The sequence below is a fragment of the Lynx rufus genome, unplaced genomic scaffold, assembly GCF_022079265.1.
Source record: "Lynx rufus isolate CCGP_SWC_20201006 ecotype Redwood Valley unplaced genomic scaffold, mLynRuf1.p SCAF_2, whole genome shotgun sequence".
NCBI classification, from domain to species: domain Eukaryota; kingdom Metazoa; phylum Chordata; class Mammalia; order Carnivora; family Felidae; genus Lynx; species Lynx rufus.
In genome coordinates this window covers 117,798,049-117,822,118 of record NW_025814834.1, presented here as the reverse complement: position 1 = coordinate 117,822,118, position 24,070 = coordinate 117,798,049, and the positions used below count along the sequence as shown (strand labels likewise).

Below are 24,070 nucleotides of genomic sequence, written 5' to 3'. Positions count from 1 at the left end.
TTCTGGCCATTATGGGTTTTATTCTTTCCTCACAAATTTTACTCTTTATAGGAATTCAATAAATATATGTAAACAATAATTTTTAAATAAGAATTTATTAATTTGATCCATTCATTTAAAGGTGATGTCGATGCCTCGAAGTTCACACCCGAGAATGCTGTTGATAGGGCTGGGAAAGTTCTGGAGAACGTTCTTCCGGACCCTCCAGACATCATGTCACAAGGTGTCCTGAGCAGAGCAGCAAGAGTGACTCTGAGCGCATGTGTGAGGGGTGGCCGGGGAGACCTCTGGAGCTGACTGGGCACTGCCTACGGAAGGAGAGACAGAGCTGCAATGACATCAGGAAGGGCTCAGGGAACTCTCTACACTGACTGCTCCAAACAGAAACTGACATCCCTTTCCTTCCTTATTCACACTCAGCTGGAAGTGGAAAGGGAGGGAGGGAGACACCAAGCTGGTATCCAGTTCGCAGCCAGTGACTCCCTGGTTATTGCACAGAGCAAGGGACAAATACATGAAATGTGAATTTCCCAGAGCTAGTGACTACTAGAGTTTAGAGTCCAGGAATGTGTAGACAGGCCCTTATAAGAAGCAGCCTTATCCAAATTGAAAATAACTTACAATTTTGGCCCGTGTGGGGCTGGGCAATTTTTTTACTCTCCAGCCTCTTCTGCTTGCTTCTGCAACTGGGTACTGCTGTGGAAAGGTGGAACATGAAAGTGACCAAGTTTGGGGTTTGCCCTCTGTCAGCCTGAAGGCTCCAGTTTGCTTTCCCAAAGGCCCTTTTCTAGTTGCAGAGCTGAGGCACAGACTCTGGGTTCTACCCATGGAAGCCAGAGGTGGATACTGTCACAGGGAGTAAAAAAGCAAAAAACAACAAAAAAGTCATACATCTGGGAAACAGATGCTCTCAAAGATGTACTTTCCTGTATACACCAAAGTTTCAGGCTCAGCCATGCAGAAAACCTGGGGGCTGCCTGAACTGGGAAACGGTTGTGATGTGGCTGAGTCACACCACGCTGGACCAAACACTCATGCACAGTGGCTGCAGTTGCGGGACGGACTTGCCCACCACTCAGCTGCCGCTGTGAGGTTGTAGGGGCCCTGGTTGCCATTCTTCTGAGCTTGGCAAGGGAGAAGGGATGTGGAAGTACCAGTCTCCAAGTGAGAGCATCATGTGGAAAGCACAGGAACATGGGCCATTTGCATATAGGAAGTGGCAGGTGGTACCCAGAGCCTGTGGTGGTGGCGTGAAGGTGGGATGTGGTCCACCCTCGGCTGACGTGGGCATCATGGCAAGTCTTGGTTCCACCACTTGCCAGTCAGGCCAGAAGCCAGGTGTGGCACCAGGATGTACAGGGAGTCACAAGAATGGGCATCATGTCAGACAGTGCTGGGCGTGAGACACAGCCCTGCCTCGGGCAAGACAGTGTCTTCATTTATAGAGTAGGGACAATGGTGCCTGCCCTGCTTCCCTCTCTGGTGGACTGTGAGGAAGACTAGGGTACAGCACACTGATGTGCTTTTTAACTGCAAACCTAAATGCCCTTGTGAGACTCTAGATGTGGACGGAACCAGTTTTGGCCTTTCCTACTTTTTCCTCGGTCGGCACTGCTGAGCACGTGTCCCAGCCTCTGCTGCAGGCGGTCGTTGATGTAGACGGACTCCTCCAGGCGCTGGCGCAGGTTCTGGATCTCAACAAGGTTCTCTTCCAGTAGGTCAGCCCCTGTTGCATCCCACCAAGACATGGGAGAGGTAGGAGGTGAGGAAGGCCACTTGCTCACAGGCAGCTATGGAGCCTGCCCAGGACTTCTCTGCAAGATCCCTGCCCATCCCTGTACTCCTGTCAACTTCCTTCTCTCACCTGGGCACCAGGAAGCACCAGGCAGCTTTGTTCAAAGAGCTCCTGGGCTTTCAAACACAAGATGGCCCTCTGGAAGGAAACTCCACAGGGCCTCCTCCCAGATGAAGGCTGAGTACATCTGAGGGAGATGGATCCTGGGCTGGAAAACAAGGGTGGAAACTGCTACAGGTCTCCAGGCAGGACTGGCCAGTTGGTCTACCTCCTTTGGTCACAGTCCAGAGGCCTCCTCTCTACCTCATACCTATCCTACCTGATGATCCCTGACTGAAAACCTTTACCACCCATCCACTAATAGAAAGGCTAGAGTAAATGCATATGAAATTAAATCAGGCAGTGAATAATAAGGGATGCTGAGTATTTTCCTTTAACCACTTCTGGTGAAGAGTGACAAGGAAGGGCCTGGGGAGGTATCAGGACCTGAAGGAGGAATAGGAGAGAAAGGAGCCCCTCTGAAGAAGTCAGAGGATGCACAAAGGGAAGGGGAAAGAGGCCAAGAATAGGCTTCATCCACTAGGACATTTTGCTTAGGGTCAGGTTTTTCTGAGAATTTCAAATGTCTTATTGTTACACTGTCTCAGTCCCAGGAACTGAGCTCCTTCAAGCCATTCTTCTCCATGGGTGCACCCTGGGTCACTGGTGCCAGGATGCCTGGCTCTAAACTACTAGCAAAATTTGAGAGGCAAGACTGACTCAGTAATTGCATACAAAGGGCATGTGTGTATAACTGTAGAAATAGTCTCCCATCCTACAATAAATAGCTCTTGACCGAAGGAAGATCTTCCCCAGGGTAGCTTGAGCTGGGAACTCCAAGAACAGTCTACATGTAGGCCGCAGAAGATTGTAGCACAGGGCAAAAGGAGCATATGAATATGAAGCAACTCATCCTGTCTGTAGAGCACCTCAGAATGCCCCTGACTTCCTGGATTCTCCTGCTCAGCGTGAATCTCTGGGTAAGGGGAATGGGAGACGCACTTAGAAAGGACCAGCACTGGGCTGGAATCTTGTTCTCTGGCTGAGCCACAGGATACTGTCCCTTCATCTCACCCACTTCTGTGAGCCAGGATCTAACAGGGGAATAAGAATCCTTGGGCCCAGGAAGAATGTGTTCGCCCCCATCCATAGGCTCCATTGTCACCATCTACTCTTTTGTGTTTACCAGAAGGCTTGGAGTTGGGCCGGTACAATGAGGAGAAGGAGGAGAGGCACCCAGACGCGTTCATTTTCTGAGGCCTCGTCTCATCCCATGGGCCACTGCTGCCATGGTACCCAGGTTCTGGTGTCCCACTCAGTTGTGTGGTGCCACTCAGAGGATAGGAGGGCTGGGTGGATCTGGCATCTGAATGGTCGCTGAGCAATGATGCTGAATCAGCAGGAGTGGCTGCGCTGACATCTGTCCAGAAAGGAATGTGAGGAAGAAATGGATGGGAAGTCAGAAATAAAGCGTTTTAAAAATAATTATACTGGGTTGAATAGTGTCCTCCAAAGTCATGTCCATACCTGGAACCACAGAATGTGACTGTATCTGAAAATGGGGTTGCCGCAGATGAAATGATTTAGGACAAGATGATATTGGATTAGCATGGACCTACATTCAATATGACTGATGTCCTTACAAGGACAGGAGAGGAGACACGGATAGAGTCACACAGGGGGAGAAAACCACACGACAAGGGAGTCAGGAAGCAGACACCAGAGAGATGTTTCTACAAGCCAAGGGAAGCTCCCAGCAACCACCAGAAACTAGGAAGAAGTAAGGAAAATGGAGCATGGCCCTGCTGACACCTTGATTTCAGACTTCTAGCCTTTAGAACGTGCGCAAAACAAATGTCTGTTGTTTTAAAACACGCAGTTTGTGATACTTTGTTATAGCAGCCTTAGAAAACTAATACAGTAATCCATGGAATTCAGACCAGAGCAGATGTGAGAGACACCCCAAGCACAGGCAGTCATTTCTCTAACATCAGCCATAGCAACATTTTTCATGATAAGGAAGGGAAACAAAAGCAAGATTAAACTATTGGGACTACCCCAAAATTTAAAGCTTTTGTGTAGTGAAGGAAACCATCAACAAAACAAAAAGACAACATACTGAATGAGAATGTTTTGCAAGTGATGTATCCAATAAGAGGTTATTAATATCCAAAATATATAAAAAACTTATATAACTCAACCCCCAAACCCCCCAAGCAATCCAATAAAAAATGGACAGACAACATGAATAGACATTTTCCCAAAGACATACAGATGGCCAATAGACCCATGAAAAGATGCTCAACATCATTCATTATCAGGGAAATGCAAATCAAAACCACAATGAGGTACCACCTCACACTCATCAGAATGGTTAAAACAAAAAACATAAGAAATAAGTGTTGGCGAGTGAGGATGTGGAGAAAAAGGAACTCTTGTGCACTGTTCATGGGAATGCAAACTGGTGTAACCACTGTGGAAAACAGTATGGAGGTTCCTCAAAAAATTAAAAGTAGAACTACTAATATGATCCCATAATTTCACTACCTGGTATTTATACTACGAAAACAAAAACACTAACTTGAAAAGATACATGCACCCCTATGTTTACTGCTGCATTATTTACAACAGCCAAATTATGGAAGCAGCCCAAGTATCCACCCATGAGCGGGGGAAGGGGTAGAGAGAGAAAGAGAGACACAGAATCTGAAGCAGGCTCCAGGCTCTGAGCTGTTAGCACAGAGCCTGATGCAGGGCTCAAACCCACGAACCCTGAGATCTTGACCTGAGCTGAAGTCAGACAGTTAACCAACTGAGCTACCCAGGTGCCTTGAAGATGTGGTATTTATATATAATGGGATATTACTCAGCCTTTTGTTGCAAAGTCTTGCCATTTGCAACAACATGGATGGAGTTACAGGATGTAATGCTAAGTGAAAGAAGTCAGTCAGAGCAGACAAATATCATATAATTTCACTCATATGTGAAATTTAAGAAACAAAACAAATGAACAAAAAAAGAGAAATAAACAAAAAGCAGACTCTTAAATATAGAGAGGAGGTGGGTGAAGGATGGTGGCATAGATGAGATTAAGAGTACATTACCATGATTGGCACTGAGAAATGTATTGAATTCTTGAATCACTATATTGTACACTTGAAACTCATATAACGCTGTATGCTAACTATACTTGAATTTAAAAAAAGGAAAAACAAAGAAGTCGTGGTTAGATGTACTATCTGAGGGTCACAATATATGCACAGGAAAAGTACAGGGGCCACTCTCCTGCCTCTCTCTATGGAGGCACTTCAGAAATGTCTCCTGTAGCAGAAATCACTGCAGATCTTACAAATCACAAGGTTAAGGAGATGAGCATTTTGCTAGTCTGTGAACAGGTAATATATTCACTGGACAGTCTATGCCCTTGCCAGTGACACAGTGGCTAATCCTTTCTGAGACTGTTCTCGATTGGGGGTTGTTGGAGGAGGAAGAGAAAGGGAAAATGGCCTCCGGTTATTGCCGTTGTGCAGAGAACTGAGACAGGGTGACGCTCCTGGTGGCTCCCACTCCTCCTGCCTCCTACTCTGGATGCCTACTGAGGCTGAGGGGGTCTCTGAGGAAGGCAAGTGGTGATGTGGATCTCACCCAGAATGGCTCACAAGACTGTAAAAATAATTCTTAAATATAGCTTAAATTGTCTGGCAAGTTTCTCCTCTAAGCAGATAGGAGTGAAGTCCTTGTTTTCCAACCAAGTCAAGTTCCTCTAAGGAACTATGCACTTGAATCAATATCCAGTAGGTCTTCTCCTTCCATTATGTATGGTCTTACATAAAACCAGTTATAATTAGCATCACTGTGAAAAAAAAAGCGTAAGGTAGCCTACCATTAAGTCTTTAACACAATGCCCAACAATGTAGGAACTCAATCAAAAGGTGATTCCCAACCTCTTTCTTCTCTTTGTTTAATGTAAACTAAATTTATTGTTTCTTTTTTCTTTTTCTTTTCCCACCCCCTTTCAAACCTCCTTTATCCCCTCCCTAGAAAACCAGCTGACACTCAACCACGGCCACAGGAGTCCCAGGTCCATCGGTGACAGTGATCAGCATTTCACGTCCCAGTCTCCCCTCGCCACATGCACAGAAAACATGCCCTATGCTGTACGCAGAAAGCAACAGGGAGCAGCCTCTAGTGAGAAGGGTTTCACCTCACCGGGAAGCTGCCCCACCAGTCACACTGCTTGTTAACTGTTCTACAAAGTTTGGTCCAAAAAACAGAGGAGGAGCAGTGATAAGCCAATGCCCCTCTGAGAGGATAATGACTTCAGATGGAACAAAGAAGGGTTTCAATCTCCCTCAGAGAAGAAGAAGGTGGCAGAAAATAGGGGTGATGCAATGCGATGAGGCCACTTGAGATGTGGCCTTCCCTACCAGTTGTGGCGGGAATTGTCGGTGAGGGGGAAGGTGTGTTTGCCCTTCTGCTGTCTCCCAGGGTGGCCCTGAGTTTGGGTCAAGTGACTCTGGGCAACTGAATTCAAGGATGTAGGTAAAACTCCCCTGGGCCCCTTGGAAGATGTCACATACACATCAAGGACAGCTCATTCATTCATAAATCCGTGGACGAAAGTGCAATGTCCATAGGGACTTGTCTCATCTGCAGAGGCTACACCATTGTCAGAAAGAGTGGAGTGGGGAAAACACCGGCTCCAGAAACCCAGCAAAAGATATGTGCGAAGATGTGACGCCCTCCCTGCTTGGTCCCTGACTGCTCAGGCTGCTGTGCGGTGGACGGTCTGAGCTGTTGAGTCAGGCTCACAGTGAATGCCATCCCAAGCTGGCCACTCTTCAGTAAGTGTCCTGACTTCACTGAGCCTCAGTGTCCTCAGCCTTGTAAAACTGGGACACCACCAACTACTTGAGGGGATGGTTATGCTGATTAAATTAAAGGCAAGATGCGTAGTTAGTAATGTGAGCATACCAGATGTTCAATAAATGTGAATTTCCTTTCTTTCCTTGGTTGCTATAATCCCGGGGGAAACATTATGCTGCTCTGATCCTCAGGGTAAAATGAGAAACAGGAATAGTATCAGGTCAAATCCCAATATGGCTCATTCATTGCTTAAAACAGTCAATTCAGGAAAAAAAAATCAGACTAAGGTTGGTTTCTCAGTATTATTTACACCAGAATTTGATTGATACAGTTCCCTAAAAACAGAAATGCTTTTCTCAGGAGAAAAATTAAAGAGAAAGCTGAGCAGGAGAAAATGAAGGTTTGATTTTAAATGTATGCTGCTCCTCCTCCGCACCGAGGCTACCCAAGTGCCCTCCTTGGGGAATTCTGGGGAGAGGCAAGTTGGCGATGGGTTCAGCCTGAACCTGAGACACGTCCCAGATACTGAGGGTTCAGAGGACATTACAGCTGAATTATTAGAATGACGGATGGGATCTATAAATCCACAAATGATAAAGAATGTTTAGTAATAAACAGAAAATAAGAACTGTGACTGTTTACCCCAGAGATTCCAAGATCAGAGACCCAATATTAGTGATGTTCATGCCCATGGCCTGAAACATGATATGATGGGATTGCAGTGATAAGGGAGCATTTGCCCCTTTCCCTTCCCAACTCATGACCCCTCCCCTCAAGTCCAAGACCGTGTATGTGTCAGAGGGGTCTAGTGGCTGATGACGTGTGGAGTTAGGAATGGAGAAGAGCTGCCTGAAACCCTTGGGGCCTGTGCTTGGCACCGAGTCCCAGACCTGTGCCCCACCAGGTACATCACAGGGGATCTGTAGGGCCTGGCTGCAAAGATACCTACTCTTGGTGTAGACAAAGGAGCAAGCACCTAGCAACAGGATGCTGTCTGGGTACTCACTGGCCACAGCCACTGCAGGGTGTACTTCTTGCTCTTCATGAAGCAGGGAGGTGCTGCTGGAGGAGTGATGGGCAGCAGACTGGGCATGGCTGCTGGACTGGATCTGGGGCAGAGTCTGGGGCTGGGCCTGCTGTTTGGTCTTTAGAGCTTCTGGCACTTTACCCTTTGTATGCATCTCCCTTAAGATACTGGCGGGGTAAGAAAAACAGAGGGAAAATAAAGGTCACCTGAATGACATAGCTATAGCAATCTGGCAGCCCATGGGAGAAGCCCCAGAAGTCAAGGAGACTGTTCCTTCAGAGGAGAAGGCAAACCATTTGTTTGGGGGTGGAGAGTGGGGGACAGGGGAGGACAACAGTTGCCCAGTGCCTTGGCCACAAACATCCTGAGGAAGAGAGAAGACCCATTAGGCCCCTTAAATAATATTCATGGTTCCTTCATAAGACAACCAGAGGTTCACACTCTGTGAACACGATGTGCTCAGTAGTATTTGCAGTGGCCTGTTTAAAACTGCTTCCCAAGGCAATGCGGCTTCCTAGGTGTCTTGTACTTTCTAGACTTCCTTCCCTAAGTATGGTCATGGAGTATAAATCTCTTTTTTTGCAAGAAAAATTTGTAGCTATTTATCATGTGCCAGTACCTCTTGGGTCATCCTTAAAGAAACCAGATATAATCTCACTCTGGTCTTTACTTTTTTTTTTTTTTTAATATCTTTTTTTTTTCTCTTAACGTTTATTTATTTTTGAGACAAGGAGAGACAGAGCATGAACGGGGGAGGGTCAGAGAGAGAGGGAGACACAGAATCTGAAACAGGCTCCAGGCTCTGAGCTGTCAGCACAGAGCCCGACGTGGGGCTCGAACTCACGGACCGCGAGATCATGACCTGAGCCGAAGTCGGATGCTCAACCGACTGAGCCACCCAGGCGCCCCTCACTCTGGTCTTTAAAGATCTGAGAGAAATCAAAGCTGATCCCCGGGGGTACAGGAGACTCCTAAGGTTAGAGCAGCTCTGTATTGCTAAATTGGTGATTGAATATGAGAATGGGACCAAAATAACAATAAATTAAAAAAAAAAAGAAACGAGACCACTTCATCACCAAGGAGACATAATGATAATCAGCCATCTGTTTTTTTATGGGATGTGAGAGCTCCTGCTTATAAATCCTTCACCAGATTATGTTTCACAGCCCCTGAGAATCTAGAGTTACCTGAGGGTCCGCAGCATGTGTCCTGTTTGATTCTTCTCACTTATGCAGTCATCTGAAAACCAGATTCAAAAAGGACCAGTCATAATTTAAGCAGGTCTTATTTCCCAGATTACAGACAAACTCTGAATTTTCTCTGGGATGAGACGTGACTATTTGATGCTCCAGTCCAAGATACTCTGAATCTTCTCAGGAGACATTGGCTCAAGACTTTGGAGAACTTGTCTGGTGGGCTTTCCTGAGCCCACCACAAAGGCCATTATTTTTACTTGCTCTGCCCTGGATCAGAGTCAAAAGCTAAATGTCTCTTTTCCTACAGGTCTTGAGCTACTTGTCTGGTGGCTCTGGACCACTCCAACCAGAGTCTCCCAGTTCTGCCACAGAGCTGGTTCCCAGTCCTGCCTCTGTGTGCTCGGCCACAGTTTTCACGCAGAACCTACTCCTATCTCTGTAGAGGTGACAGACATCCCTGTCCCACCTCTGCACCTGCCACCAGGAGCCCACACAGTGGCCTCAAGCCTATGCGTCCTTGGTGCTCCAGGGACTATTCTATGAAAAAGGCACCTGAACTAATGTTGCCACAACCAGGTACCAGTCTATACAGTGTCTAAACTATGCCCAAATCAGCATGGTTGTTTGATCATGTTTTTGAAGTGCACTGATTAATATTGCTGATCTGATCCCTGGGACAATCATGCTGGCATTATTTGACCTAACTTTTTTTGTGAGGAAACAGAAATCAAGAGAAATATGAACGTGTCCGGAGCTGGCAATGAACACATACAGGCTAGAGCCAGGGTCTTCAGATCCTGGTTTGGGGCTCTGTTCACAGCACCCAGCTGCCCCTGTTCTACCTCCCTTTCTGCCAGTTAGTTTCAGATAAATGCTATCACCTGCCAGAGATGCCTTTTGCCCGAGTGGCCATATCCCATGAGACATGGCAGGGCTGTGGCCCTCATCTGGGCATCCTCAATCCGGTGTGCTTCTCCTCAGTGCTCCTCACCAGCCAGTCCTGACTCCACCATGCTTCCAAGGTGGTGACTACAGAGCGGGACATCAGATTGAAAAGTCACTTGTCGATGGATATGGGCTGGTCTGAGCCTTGGTCCTTGGGAGGGACTGAAAGTCTTCCTGAGCCCTGGGGCTGGCTTACCTGTGCTGAATTTGCTGGCAAGGCTCTCTGCCAGCTGGCTCCCCTTGGCCAGCTGCTCACGGAAGCACTGCTCCATGCAGTGGTCAATTTTATTGCTGCTGAGGAGCTCCTCAAAGGTTTTCACTGTGTTCCTGACATGCTGAATGAGAAGGGAAGAGAAAGTTCTCCCCACTCTCATCTTCTGCCGCAGGTGGGTCAACTCTCGAGCCTGATCCTGGATCAAGGAATGGCATTTCCTAAAGAGGGGAAGAAACAGTAAGTGAGGAAAGAGGTGGCTGACAGGTTGTGGTACTTCAGCAGAAGACACTTAGAGAATTTCACCCCCAAAACCCCTACACTGAATTAGCACGTGTTTAGGGACCTGAATGTGGCAAAGGGAATGAAGAAAGGAAAACAAAGCCTTCTTCTGTTTGAAAGCCTCCTTCTAAAAGTGTCTTTCCCCAGGCCTGTACTTCTGAAAATGGAATCAGCTTTTCTTCCCTAGTTCTGCTTTAAAATCTGTTCCCAATCCATCTCTTCAGTTTAATAAACCATTTCAGTACAGTAAAAAAAAGTCAGGCTTTAATTGGAAAGTCGAAAGGAAAACCATCATGTGAGAAGAGACCACTTGTTCTCTCACCAGGATGGACCTATCTATGTTTTTCCTATAAATAGCTAAGGCTCCATTGCTAGGACATCTTCAAGCTCCTTTAGTCTACCCACTGTATTCTACCATGTCTGTATGCTCCGGTGTAACTAATTAGTGCAGTGTTTTCCTTGTAGGGTTCAAAAGAGTGATCTGAAAAATGATCTCCAAGAAATGATCTGAACCAATTTAGTATCCCATAATATCCTGCCCAACACGACTACTATTTGTCATAGAGGAGAGTAGAAGAGGAGGTTTTAGTTCATCTTGTTCCTGAGGGAGGCAACACAGCTGGACGGATGAAGCAGGAAGCAGCAGGCCTAGACTGTAGCCCCAGTATGCTCTATGCTCCCACTGCAAACTTGGAAAGTCACTTTACTACTTTGTGCCTCAGTTTCATCATCTGCAAATGAGGGCAAAAGGACTATTTCGCCTTTTTAGAAATATGGTCAGGATTGACTTTAAGTTAATTTTTATTTATTTTGAGAGAGATAGCAAGCAGGGAAGGACAGAGAGAAAGGGAGACAGAATCCCAAGCAGGCTCCACACCATCAGCGCAGAGCCCACTGTGAGGCTCAAACTAACAGTGAGATCATGATCCGAGCTGAAATCAAGAGTTGGATGTTTAACTGACTGAGTCACCAAGGCGCCCCAAACTTTATTTTAAATGTTGGGATGAGGACAGCAATCCCAGTAAAGCATTTAACTTATCAAAGACATATTATCATTACTTTGGTAATGGTGAGTTTATCAGACCAACCTGACGTCCCCTCGGTTTCCGCAGGTGTGCCAGAGCAGAATCAATGGCTTCTGATTTCACCAGTTTCTCTTGGAGACCTTGGCAGTGTAATCTGTATTGTGCTAACAGGGAGCATGGGTGCTAGTTATTTCCTGAGGAGGTGAAATTTTCCTGAAGCCCAGAGTCACTGGTTTAGTACATTAATCCAGGCACTGGAAAAAGCCAGGATGGCGATCAGGACAGGTCACCCCAGGAAGCATCAAACTCTATTTGAATCTTCTAAATGATGCTATACTTTATTCACATTTCTGACCAACATTTCTCACATCATTAGGCAGATGCTGGTTCCTAGACTAAGAGCTCTTTCAGAGCCTGGAGTATTTTGGTCATCTTATGGACACAGCCGAACACAAAGGAGGCTCTCAGTAAACATTTTTCCAATTCTGGAAAAGAGAAGTTCTTACAAACCTCCACTCATCTCTCACTGTGTTCCTGTCCTAAATGTCCTCTCAGGGATCGTATGCATTTTCCACTGATGCAAAAAACCCTTGCCCCTAAGAAAGATCCTGTCCTCACTTGGGGAGCTCTGTGAAATATAAATGCCCTCAGACTTGCAGAATATTGTCAGTCCTGGGTCCCTAACCTTTCCTAGTTAGCTTCTCTACTCTATGAACTAAGATTAATGCTCAAGAACCTCTTCCTTGGAAAACAAACGTGAGGAAGCCTTTACTGAAATTAAATGGGCATTACCGAATCTTCCTTCATTGGGACTTCCTCACTATACTAAACCTTTTACGTTGTTTGTTCAAGAATGTAACAATCAGTTTTGGCAGCCCTTACTCAAGAAATGAAGGAAAAAATAGACCTATAGCCTATTATAGCTTATAATTGCATCCAAAGGCCAGGGCATACCCAAATTGTTTAAAGGGCGTAGATGCATCTGCTAAAATTATGGAATTCTCCTTGAAACTTGTTCAGGAAATGAAATAAATCTATAGGTTCCTCATGCTGTAGAAAGTTTGCCAAACACTGAGCATACATACCATTTCTCAGCTAGTAGACAACATCTTGTGAGATCCTCCTCCTGTCTCCTGAGTGTTCTTTCCTGCGTCTCCTCAAATCTTGCTACCTTCCTACCCTTATCAAACAAAGGAGAGACTCATAACTGTTGAATTGGTCTCCTCAAATCAAACTCCTAGATTAGATTTACAAGAAACCCTATTGGCCTGTCTGGATTTAGTACTCTATGCCAAAAACTCTGAAGGAAAATATCAAGACAAATATGCTGTCACTACGCAACATGAATTACTAGAAAGAGGAGCCCTTCCTTTATTTAATTCAGCCCTACCTGCAGAGTTGTTTGGCTCTCACTGGAGCCTGTGAATTGACAAAAGAAAAAACTGCAAATATTTACACGAATAGCAGGTATATCTTCAGAGTAGTTCATCACTGTGGTATGCTCTGGAAACAAAAACTTTTTTTTCCTCCCAAGTAGTCTCACACCCAGTGTGGGGCTCACACTCACAACCCTGAGATCAAGAGTCACGTGTTCCACCGACTGAGCCAGACAGGTGCCCCCCAAAACAAATGGCTGACTTTCATGCTAAGGTTCCTACTCAAGAGATTCCTAAGGTACCAGAACTTTAAATAAACGCCATAAAATGGCCAAGGGACAGATACTAAACCTTTTGGTAAAGCCATTCTCCTGAATTTCCATAACCTATACTCCACTGTAGATCCACATCAGATTACTTAAGACAACTGTGTAATAGACAAAAAATGGTATCTGATGCTGAAAACCAAAAGTGGCACCAAGAAGGATACAGATTTATCATAAAAAGAGGATTTGGGGAGGGTACACATGACTGGCTGGTGCCTCCTGAATCCCTCCATCACCACTCTTGCAAGTGCTTCATGTGACTACCCACCATGGAATTGACCAAATGTCTTGAATTCTGAAAAAATATTAGTGGGTGATTGTTCTAAATTCGCACGATGGGTTTATATTCAATGATTAACCTGTCAATCATATAACCTGGGAGAAACCATTTAACCTAATTCCAGGGGCTGCTCCCCCACTGTCTGGACCATTTGAACAATTTCATTTGATACTTTTTCAAAATTCTCCTTCTGTGGGCTATCACTATGTACTTGTAATGGTATATCTATTTTCTAGATGGGTAGAAGGATTCCCATGTTGGCAAGCTGATGATCACCACAGTCGCAAGGAAATTATTAGAAAATCCTTTTCCACTGTGGGGAATCTCAGATGAAATTTCAAGTGATAAAGGACTCAGTTTACCTGGATAGGTTATAAAACAACTAAACAAGGTTATTCAAACGTTATGACACTATCATTGTCTCTATCACCCTCAGTCTTTAGGGAAGGTTCAATGTACCAATGATATCCTAAGAGTAAAACTGGCAAAATTGACTGAAACCACAGGAACACCTTAGCCTAAAGTGTTACCCTTAGGCCTTATGACAGTGAGATCAACACCTTTTGGGAAACATAAATTAACACCTTATGAATCCATGCCTTTAATGATAAAGCCCCATGCACATCCTGCCCTTGTAAATTCTAATATGACTTTAAAGTACTGATACAATATTCAAAAACTTATATTCAACAGGTCAAGGAGGTTTTTAGAGACCTTCTGTGCCTGGTGAAAACTTTATACTTCATACACTGGAACCTGGAGACTGGGTATTCTGAAACAGATATAAATGAAAAACAACACTTGAACCTCTATGAAAAGGGCTCTACCAGGTTCTGTTTTTTCATACACTAGTTAAATTACTGGGTATTAAACCTTGGGTCCATGTCTCTCAATCCAAGAGAAACCCCCTCCCCCTCAACTCTTGGACTTGTCAACCTACGGCTAACTTAACATTAAGGATTTCCAGGAAAAAAAAATTTCCCTTGGAGCAGACAAGGCAAAGAACACAGAACAAGATTCTGTTAGATCCCCTATCTTTTTCTAGGACTCATTTTTGTAACAATTACTGTGATATTACTGCTTTACAAATTAATACAGAACATTCACACCCATGTTCCTTTTTCTGTTAGGGATTTTCTCTACCCACTAAGGCCTACCATTCAATGCATACCTTCCTTTACTAATCAAGATGATTGTTGGTTATGTAGACACTTAAATGCTCAGGAAGACTCTCAGTGTTAGAACCAGCTCCTATACATGCTTGGATGACCGGAAAATGGCTTTACAAAAAGGTTTGGTATCTATGCCTTGGCCATTCAATTAATACTTATTCAATTAATATTAACCAGCCAGTTAATCTGGTACTGGGAGGAACTTTGGAAGCCAAAGGATGGCCCATAATCATTGCAAACTTCATTGTTGGCAATCTGTCTATGCACAGCAAGCCTTCATGGTACTGGACGTAATTTAGGGCATGTTCTAGACTCACTCTATAATCACACACTTTGGTTTGACTCAGACAATGGAGATTAGACTTCCATATACAACAGTACAGATTTTAAAATAGATAATGACCGTGATATTTTTGTCATGCTATTAGGAAAATTACTGAATCCAAACCTAGCTTATTCTGCAAAACAAGCGAAAATTACCTTGGGCCACTTCTTGCACATGCCTCTGAAAATCACAGATGAAATTCAAGCTGTTCCCCCAAATTGGCATGAGGTGGTCACTTTTAACCAATCCTCAATCATTAGGAAAACTCTAATGATGTAACCAATCATTGGAAATAATAAATAACCTATGCATTCTCACTATATAAGGTGTCTTATAACAATATACCTTTGAGCCTCATTCCACTGTTGGCTTGAGAGCTCCCAGTGGCAAACTACTTTTATGTGCACAATAAACTCTAACTAATATTTTAGTGATCTAGTGGTTTCAATCTTGCTATTTCTAGATTTTTGACATTCAACTCCCTCTAACTTTCTCATTTATACCAACTTTGGCTACCCAGGTCCCCTCATCACCTCTCATTACTCTCTTTTTCTAACCAAGAAGATGCTCCTCCCATCTGTTCTTTCAGCTCTGAGACCTCAGGATATAATATTGACATAGTGTTCTCTTGCAAAAAACACACACATGGGGAGGCCTGGGTGGCTCAGTTGGTTAAGCATCTGACTCTTGGTTTTGGCTCAGGTCATGATCTCACAGCTCATGAGTTCAAGCCCGCATCAGGCTCGGCGCTGACAGCATGGAGCTTGCTTGGGATTCTCTCTCTCCCTCTCTTTATGCCCCTCCTCTCTCTCTTTCTCAAAATAAATAAATAAGCTTAAAAAAAACCCACACACACACATGTGCACACACACATACACAGATACATACGTGCACAAGGGGCTAAGACTTGGTCCTGATTGCAATTACTAAGTTAATAAACCCTTTAACATCCCAGTTCAAGATGTGGACAATACTAGTGCAGGAAAAGGCCTCATCTTATTTTATAGATGAAGACATCGAGACTCACAAAGTGTAAGAAATGTATCTGATATATGTTGATAATATCTCAGTAAAGTTGGAGTGGGGAGAAATACACCTGAGCTTCCATCATTAGTTGGTGGAAGGATCATTATTACAAATTTTGGTTCCAAACTCTCACTCTAGTGTTCTTTATCAGTACCATGCATCCTCTTGCTCTGAGTTTTAGGGGTCTCTGAGATAAACAAGGCTATTCCACTTTTAAGGCAAGGCCTTTTTTCTGGAATACACTTATTATTCTGGATTCTATAGGTTTATTATTTATTCCCATCCAGTTTTTCAATAATAAATAATACTTATTACAATGACAAAATTTATTTAGGTAATTTTTAAAAAATATGGTTATTCGAAAAGATCAGTAAACTCAATGAGCCTCTAGGCAGGCTAGAGAAAAGGAAAAAGAGAGAGAAGATCACAAATTACTAATACCAGAAATAAAAGAGAGGATCACTCTAGAGCTGATGCGCACCGAAAGGATAATTAAGAAATGCTATGAACAACTCTATGGCCACAAATTTGATAACCTAGATGAAATGGTCCAATTCCTTAAAAAGCACAATCTGCCAAAGTTCACACAAGAATAAATAAACAATATGAATAGACCTATGTATATTAGACACATTGAATCAATAATTAATAACCTTCCAAAACAGAAAGCACTGGGCCCAGATGAGCTCACAGTGAATTCTACCAAACATGTAAGGAAACAATTATACCAATTCTCTACAGGCTTTCTATAGGAGATAGAACCAGAGGAGATATTTTCTAACTCATTGTATGAGGTTAACATTACCCTATTATCAAAACCAGACAATGACATTATAAGAAAAAAAAAACACCTTACAGAACAACATCTCTCATGAACACCGGTACAAAAATCTCCAGCAAAACATTAGTAAATTGAATACAACAATGTATTTGATGAATTATGTAACACACCAAGTGAGATGTATTCCAGATGGAGAGCTGACTTCAACATCTGAAAATCAATTGCTGTAATTCAGGCTAATGAAGAAAAATCATATGATCATATTAATAGATGCAGAAAAAACATTTGACAAAATACAACACCCATTCATGATGAAATGAGAAAAAAATATTTTGGCAAACTAAGAATAGAAGGAACAATTTCCTCAGCTTGATAAAGAATATTTACAAAAAACAAACAGCCAGCATCATACTTAGTGGTAAGAAAGTAGAAGCTTTTCCACTCGGATCAGAAATAAGGTTAGGGGTCCCCTCTCACCACTCCTTTTAAACATCATATTGGAAGTCCTAGATAATGCAATGAAACAAACAAACAAAAGCAAATAAAAGGTTTACAGATTGGAAAGGAAGAAATAAAACTGTCTTTGTTTGCAAGTGACACAATTGTCGATGTAGAAAATCTGAAAGGATTGACAAAAAAAAACTCTTGGAACTAGAAAGTGATTAAAGTCAGGTTGCAGAATACAAGGTTAATATGCAAAAATCAGTTGCTTTCCTATATACCAGCAATTAACAAGTGGAGTTTGAAATTGAAAACAATACCATTTACCTTAGCACCCCCAAATGACATACTTTTGTAAAACTCTAACAGAATATGTACAAGATCTATCTATATAAGGAAAATAACAAAGCTCTGATAAAAGGAAATCAAACAAGCACTAAATGAATGGAAAGATATTCCATGTTTATGGATAGGAAGACTCAACATTGTCAAGATGTCAGTTCTTCCCAACTTCATCCAAACATTCAAATCAAAATCCCAGCAAGTTATTCTGTGGCTATTGACAAACCAATTCTAAGATTTACATGGAGAGGCAAAAGAAGCAGAACAGCCAACATAATATTGAAGAACAAAGTCAGAGGACTGACACCACGACTGCAAGACTTATGATCAAGGTACAAGTAATCCAGAAAGTGTGACATTGGTGAAAGAATAAACAAATCAGTGGAACAAAACAGCCCAGAAACAGACCCACAAAAATACAGTTGACTGATCTTTGACAAAGGAACAAAGGCAGAACAATGAAGAAAAGATAATCCTTCAACAAACGGTGCTAGACAATTGGATACCTACATGCAAAAAATTGAACCTAGACAGGACTTTACATTCTTTACAAAAATTAGCTCAAAATACATATAGGTCTAAATGTAAAACACAAAATATAAACCTCCTAGAAGATAACAAAGCAGAAAGTCTAACTGATCTTGAGTTTGGTGATGACTCTTTAAACACAAATATCGGGGCGCCTGGGTGGCGCAGTCCGTTAAGCGTCCGACTTCAGCCAGGTCACGATCTCGCGGTCCGTGAGTTCGAGCCCCGCGTCAGGCTCTGGGCTGATGGCTCAGAGCCTGGAGCCTGTTTCCGATTCTGTGTCTCCCTCTCTCTGCCCCTCCCCCGTTCATGCTCTGTCTCTCTCTGTCCCAAAAATAAACGTTGGAAAAAAAAAATAAACACAAATATCAAAAGGCACAATCCATAAAATAAATAATTAATAATCTGGACTTGATTATAATTTAAAACTTTCACTCTGCAAAATGCATGGTCAAGAGAATAAGAAGACAAATCACAGACATGGATAAAATATTTGCAAACGACCTATCTGATAAAGGACTGTTGTCAAAATTATACAAAGAACTCCCCAAACTCAACAACAAGAAAATGAACAATCCAATCAAATAATGGACAAAAGACCCGAACAGACATCAAAGAAGATATGCAGATGGCAAATAAGTAAAAGAAAAATCCTCAGCATCTTATGTCATTATGGAATTGCAAATTAAAATAACAATGAGACACTACTACATGTTAGAATGGTAAAAATCTCGAGCATTGGTAACACCAAATACTAGTGAGGATGTGGAGCAGCAGATCCTCTCACTCACTGGTGACTGAGTACACTACAGCCACTTTGGAAGATGGTTTTGTGGTTTCTTACAAACCATATATGATCCAGAAACTGTATCCTCACTATTTACTCAAATGAGTTGAAAACTTATGTCCACATAAAAATCTGCACACAATGCTTATAGCAGCTTTATTCATAATTGCCAAAACTTGGAAGCAACCAAGATATTTATCTTTTAGTAGGTGAATTTATAAATAAACTGGCACATCCAGAAAAAAATGTAGTATTATTAACACTAATGAGAAAGGAGCAACCAAACTATGAAAAGACATGAAGGAACCAAAATTTGTATATTATTAAATGAAAGAAGCCAATCTGAAAAAGCTACGTAGTGTATGCTTGCAACTCTATGACATTCTGGAAAAGGCAAAACTATGGAAACAGTAAAAAGATCAGTGGCTGCCAGGGATTAGGAAGGAGGAAGGAATGAATAGGCAGAGCACAGAGTATTTTTAGGGCAATGAACAGTCATTCTATATGTTTCTATAATGGTGAATACATATCATTATACTTTTGTCAAAACCCGAAGAATGTACACCACCAAGAATGAACCCTAATGTAAACTACTACGACTCTCAGTGATAATGATGTGTCGATGTAGGTTCATGGATTGTAACAAATATACTACTTTGGTGCAGGATGTTGATAGTGGGGGTGGAGGCTATGCATGTGCAGGGACCAGGTATATATGGAAATTCTTTGTACTTTCCACTCAGTTTTGCTCTGAACTTAAAACTGCTCTAAAAATAAAGACTTTATGAAAATAATCATGAGAATATGATTTTTTAAATGTATTTCACAAAGTAGGTATAGGCTTTGTGAATTAAGAGTCCAAGATTTTAATATTATTTCTGCAAAAAAGGCTATTGTGCAACTTTGATCAAGCAACCATATCTTTGGGCCTGAATGTTCTCAGGTCTGAAATGAGGAAATGAGACTAAGTGACTCTAAGGTTATTTTAGCTCTAACATTCTTCTCTGGGTCAGGGAAATTTAAGTGGTACATATTGACAGTACCCAATGGAGCATGAAGCTGAATTTTATCACCTTTAAATCTGTGCTCCAACCACTAAGCAAGTTAGTTATGAAGTAGTATGTCAGTAACTGGTGTTCACAGGTAAATGTATAATGCATTAACTCCATATCATTTTAATGCCTTTGAAAAGCTATAAACATACAGCCATTAAAAACGCTGACAAGTCAAGCCAACCAGCCATTATTTGACAATTTTGTAAGCTTATTTTAAGAATTGAACTTATCGGGGCGCCTGGGTGGCTTAGTCGGTTAAGCGGCCCACTTCGGCTCAGGTCATGATCTCATGGTCAGTGAATTCAAACCCCGCGTCGGGCTCTGTGCTGACAGCTCGGAGCCTGGAGCCTGTTTCAAATTCTGTGTCTCCCTCTCGCTGACCCTCCCCTGTTCATGCTCTGTCTCTCTCTGTCTCAAAAATAAATAAAACGTTAAAAAAAATTAAAAAAAAAAAAAGAATTGAACTTATCAAAATTGCCAGACCAGAAACCAGGGACAATCTGATTGTCCTGAAATCTCCTGACAGAACAGGAGATTCTTAGGTGTCCCTGTCAATGCAGAAAAGAGACGCTACTCACATGACTGGAAGAATTCCATGAAATCCCAAACATCCTTGAAGGTGATATATTTGGTGAATACATGCATTGTTATTTAGAATAAAACCAAATTTCTCTGAATAACATAAAGTAATTGATACTAAAAGCCATATAGGCTTTTCTGTAAAGACTTTTCAGGAAGGTCTTAAGAGACAGCCCTATAATTAAGCTACAGAGTCTGGATGCAGACCTGAAAGCTGCCGTGAGGGCAATGATTTAATTCTGACGGTGGAGTGTCTAAACAAAGAGTCTCTTACCTGCTGTGGGACACAGCGGAGGACCCTGTCTCCTCTGGCTGAGTCTGCTGCTCACCCACTCTCCTCTCAGCAGGTCCCTTCTCTAGGGGCTGCTGTATTCCAGCTTTCAGTTGCAGCATTTTCTCATGAAGAATCCTCTTACTGCCTCCTTTAAAAGGAAAGATGGAAGAGAAATGTGTCTGGGTCTCCACAATGGCCAGGCTTTCTTCCAAAGCTGCCTAGAGTAATCAAAACAAAATGATAGTTTATAGAGCTGGATCATTAAAGAGGATCCCATATGAGCACAGAGAAAGGGAGTGGGGAACCTGCCAGGAGGTAAATAATGAAACCTATGATGTGCTCCTGTGAAGAGTTCCCCCTCAGCCATGAGGACCTTGGTGACCATGGGTTGGAGGAAAGATACAGCAAGTAGGGGGAGATGGTGCCATGAGGGAGAAGAGCAGGACCCAGAGGTATTTTAGAAAAGCAAACAAACCTGGGGCACCTGGGTGGCTCAGTTGTTTGAGCATCTGACTTCAGCTCAGGTCATGATCTCATAGCCCCTGAGTTCGAGCCCCACGTCAGGCTCTGTGCTGGCACCTCGGAGCCCGGAGCTGCTTCAGATTCTGTGTGTGTCTCTCTCTCTGCCCCTAACCCACTCGCATTCTGTCTCTCTCCAAAATAAATAAACATTAAAAAAAAATTTTATTATTATTATTATTTTTTTTAAATTTTTTTTTCAACGTTTATTTATTTTTGGGACAGAGAGAGACAGAGCATGAACAGGGGAGGGGCAGAGAGAGAGGGAGACACAGAATCGGAAACAGGCTCCAGGCTCTGAGCCATCAGCCCAGAGCCCGACGCGGGGCTCGAACTCACAGACCGTGAGATCGTGACCTGGCTGAAGTCGGACGCTCAACCGACTGCGCCACCCAGGCGCCCCAAAAAATTTTTTTTTAAAAAGCAAACAAACCAACCAACAAGCAAATAATGAAACAAACAAATGAAATCAAATGGGCTTTTTAAAAAAAAAATTTTTTTTTTTTTACATTTTATTTATTTTTGAGAAACAGAGTGAGACAAAGCGTGAGCAGGGGAGGGGCAGAGAGGGAAGGAGACACAGAATCTGAAGCAGGCTCCAGGCTTTGAGCAAGCAGTCAGCACAGAGCCCAACGCGGGGCTTGAACCCACAAACTGTGAGATCATGACCTGAGCCGAAGTCGGACGTTCAACCAACTGAGCCACCCAGGCGCCCGAAATGGGCTTTAAACTGGAGTAAGAGTTGAGTATTTTTGATTCTTACAGTTGAGATAAAGTTTCCTGGGAGTGTTCCTTTAGAAATCAGAAGGCCTTTTTGTCACCCACAAATTTTGAGAGTTATGAAGGCAGAAACAAAGTTTGAAATGCCAGAGCTCAAATCCGGTCATTGGGACATCAACATGGGAAGGACTCTCGGTTCCCGGTCTCAAATTGTAATCAGAGAATTAGAATGTGTTGGTAGCCACAGAACCTGAGAAAGCCCTGTCTTCTAAAGGCCTGCCATACTCAACACAAAACTGCTTGTTTCTCCCTGGATGTCTCTATCAATGGAGACCACCTCTCTCACCAACCAGTTTTAACATCTGGGTACTCTTTTACTGATACTACCAATTTTTTTAAAGTAATGTCTACACCCAACATGGAGCTCAAACTCACAACCCCAAGATCAAGGGTAGCACGCTCCACCAACTGGGCCAGTCAGGCACCCCAGCCAGTCAATTTATAAAGAAAAATCTAAGCATGTTATCTTTGTTCAATCTTGCTTTTGCACAGAAAACCTCAAACAACAATCTTTTTTTCAACACCCTTATTTTCTTTTAAAAAAAAAAAATTTTTTTTTTAATGTTTATTTATTTTTGAGATAGAGAGAGACAGAGTATGAATGGGGGAGGGTCAGAGAGAGAGGGAGACACAGAATCGGAAGCAGGCTCAGGCTCTGAGCTGTCAGCACAGAGCCCGACTCGGGGCTGGAACTCACAGACCGTGAGATCATGATCTGAGCCGAAGTCGGACGCTCAATCGACTGAGCCACCCAGGCGCCCCAACACCCTTATTTTCTTGAAGATAGTTTCAATAAAAACAATTCTGTGGCTCTTCATGCATGAATTTTTAAAAGCCTCTAGTGATTTTTACTGTTCCTCTTTGGGAACTGTCGAAATTTTACCCCCTAGATCCTTTCAAGGGAATAGTTACCAAAAACTAAGTATAACTAATAAATTTAAATAATGATGTCTTACTTTTTAACCCCATAAAAATTAATATATCTTAGTGCAATGTTAAATTTCTTTCACTTGCAGTAGGAGAACATGTGGGCGTTTTATTTAACAGGAAGTAATTAAAAAAGATTTTTTTAATGTTTATTTATTTTTGAGACAGAGAGAGAGAGACAGAGTGTAAGTAGGGGAGAGACAGAGAAAGGGAGACACAGAATCTGAAGCAGACTCTAGGCCCTGAGCTGTCAGCATGGAGCCGGATGTGGGGCTCAAACTTAGGAACTGTGAGATCATGACCTGAGCCAAAGTTGGACGCTTAACCAACTGAGCCACCCAGGCACACCTAACAGGAAGTAATTTTAAACTTCCAAACTCCCAACTTCACTTAACTTATAGATGACTGTTTTTGCATTGCTTTAAAAAAATCTCTATTAACATTATACTCTGCTATGTCTGTTTTTCATTCTGGCTCTATAAGTTACTTTCCACTTCGTCAAAGTCCTCAAAACACTTTATCTCCTTGAATATGGATACTTAATGTGGTGTTCACTTATAAATCTAATAGATTTATTTATTCTTTCACTCATCTTTGACAGTTGCCTGGGATGCCAAAAAGCCATTGAAAATGGTCTGTGGCAGAGCCCAGTAAAATCTAGCTGATGGAATGGAAGGAATGGGTGGCAAGTGCAAGCGACAGTTTGGTCACCGCAGCTGAGACTGTCAAGAGAATCACAAATATAAAAGGTCACCTGACCTTGTTTTCCACTTCCTTCCGAGGCCTCCATTATTCTCTTTCTTTTCTTTTCTTTACTTTTCTTTTCTTTTCTTTTTTTCCTTTTTCTTTCTTTCTTTCTTTCCTTCTTTCCTTCCTTCTTTCTTTCTTTCTTTCTTTCTTTCTTTCTTTCTTTCTTTCTTTCTTTCTTTCTTTCTCTAGGCCTCCGTTTCAATGGTGTGCTGGTAAGTGTTTAATGACAAGTACTCCAAGGGATAAAATCCTGATTTGTAGCATTTGGCTATGTCTGTGGAGTAAATACTATCACCATGGCCAATTTTAAGCTACCAATAAAACATCACTGAATATAGAGTTGGGATATGATATAGTATTTATATATGATATAATCTTTCCACCATATAAATATGATAGATATACCACTTCATATC

At 42.6% G+C, this 24,070-nt stretch overlaps 1 protein-coding gene across 1 annotated transcript; it reads right to left on the bottom strand.

Moving 5' to 3' along the window:
- Nucleotides 1–115: 115 nt before the first annotated feature.
- On the bottom strand, nucleotides 116–20,885 carry LOC124516435 (myomegalin-like). The gene is made up of 7 exons (XM_047085756.1): nucleotides 20,679–20,885; nucleotides 10,065–10,300; nucleotides 8,915–8,966; nucleotides 7,707–7,894; nucleotides 3,021–3,254; nucleotides 1,595–1,726; nucleotides 116–308 (listed from the first exon to the last, which is right to left on the bottom strand). The coding sequence occupies exons 1-7, from the start codon at nucleotides 20,795–20,797 to the stop codon at nucleotides 217–219; spliced, it is 1,053 nt and encodes a 350-aa protein (XP_046941712.1). The 5' UTR covers nucleotides 20,798–20,885; the 3' UTR covers nucleotides 116–216.
- Nucleotides 20,886–24,070: the final 3,185 nt, after the last annotated feature.

Bases quoted from the DNA above. Each gene is read 5' to 3' on its own strand.
- LOC124516435 (XM_047085756.1), bottom strand. From the start codon at position 20,797: ATGCTGCAACTGAAAGCTGGAATACAGCAGCCCCTAGAGAAGGGACCT. The intron at 3,255-7,706 runs GTGAGTACCCAG...CTTTCTGGACAG, and splicing joins CCCTGCAGTGGCTGTGGCCA to ATGTCAGCGCAGCCACTCCT. The intron at 309-1,594 runs GTAGGAAAGGCC...CTCCTTCCGTAG, and splicing joins CAGTGCCGACCGAGGAAAAA to GCAGTGCCCAGTCAGCTCCA.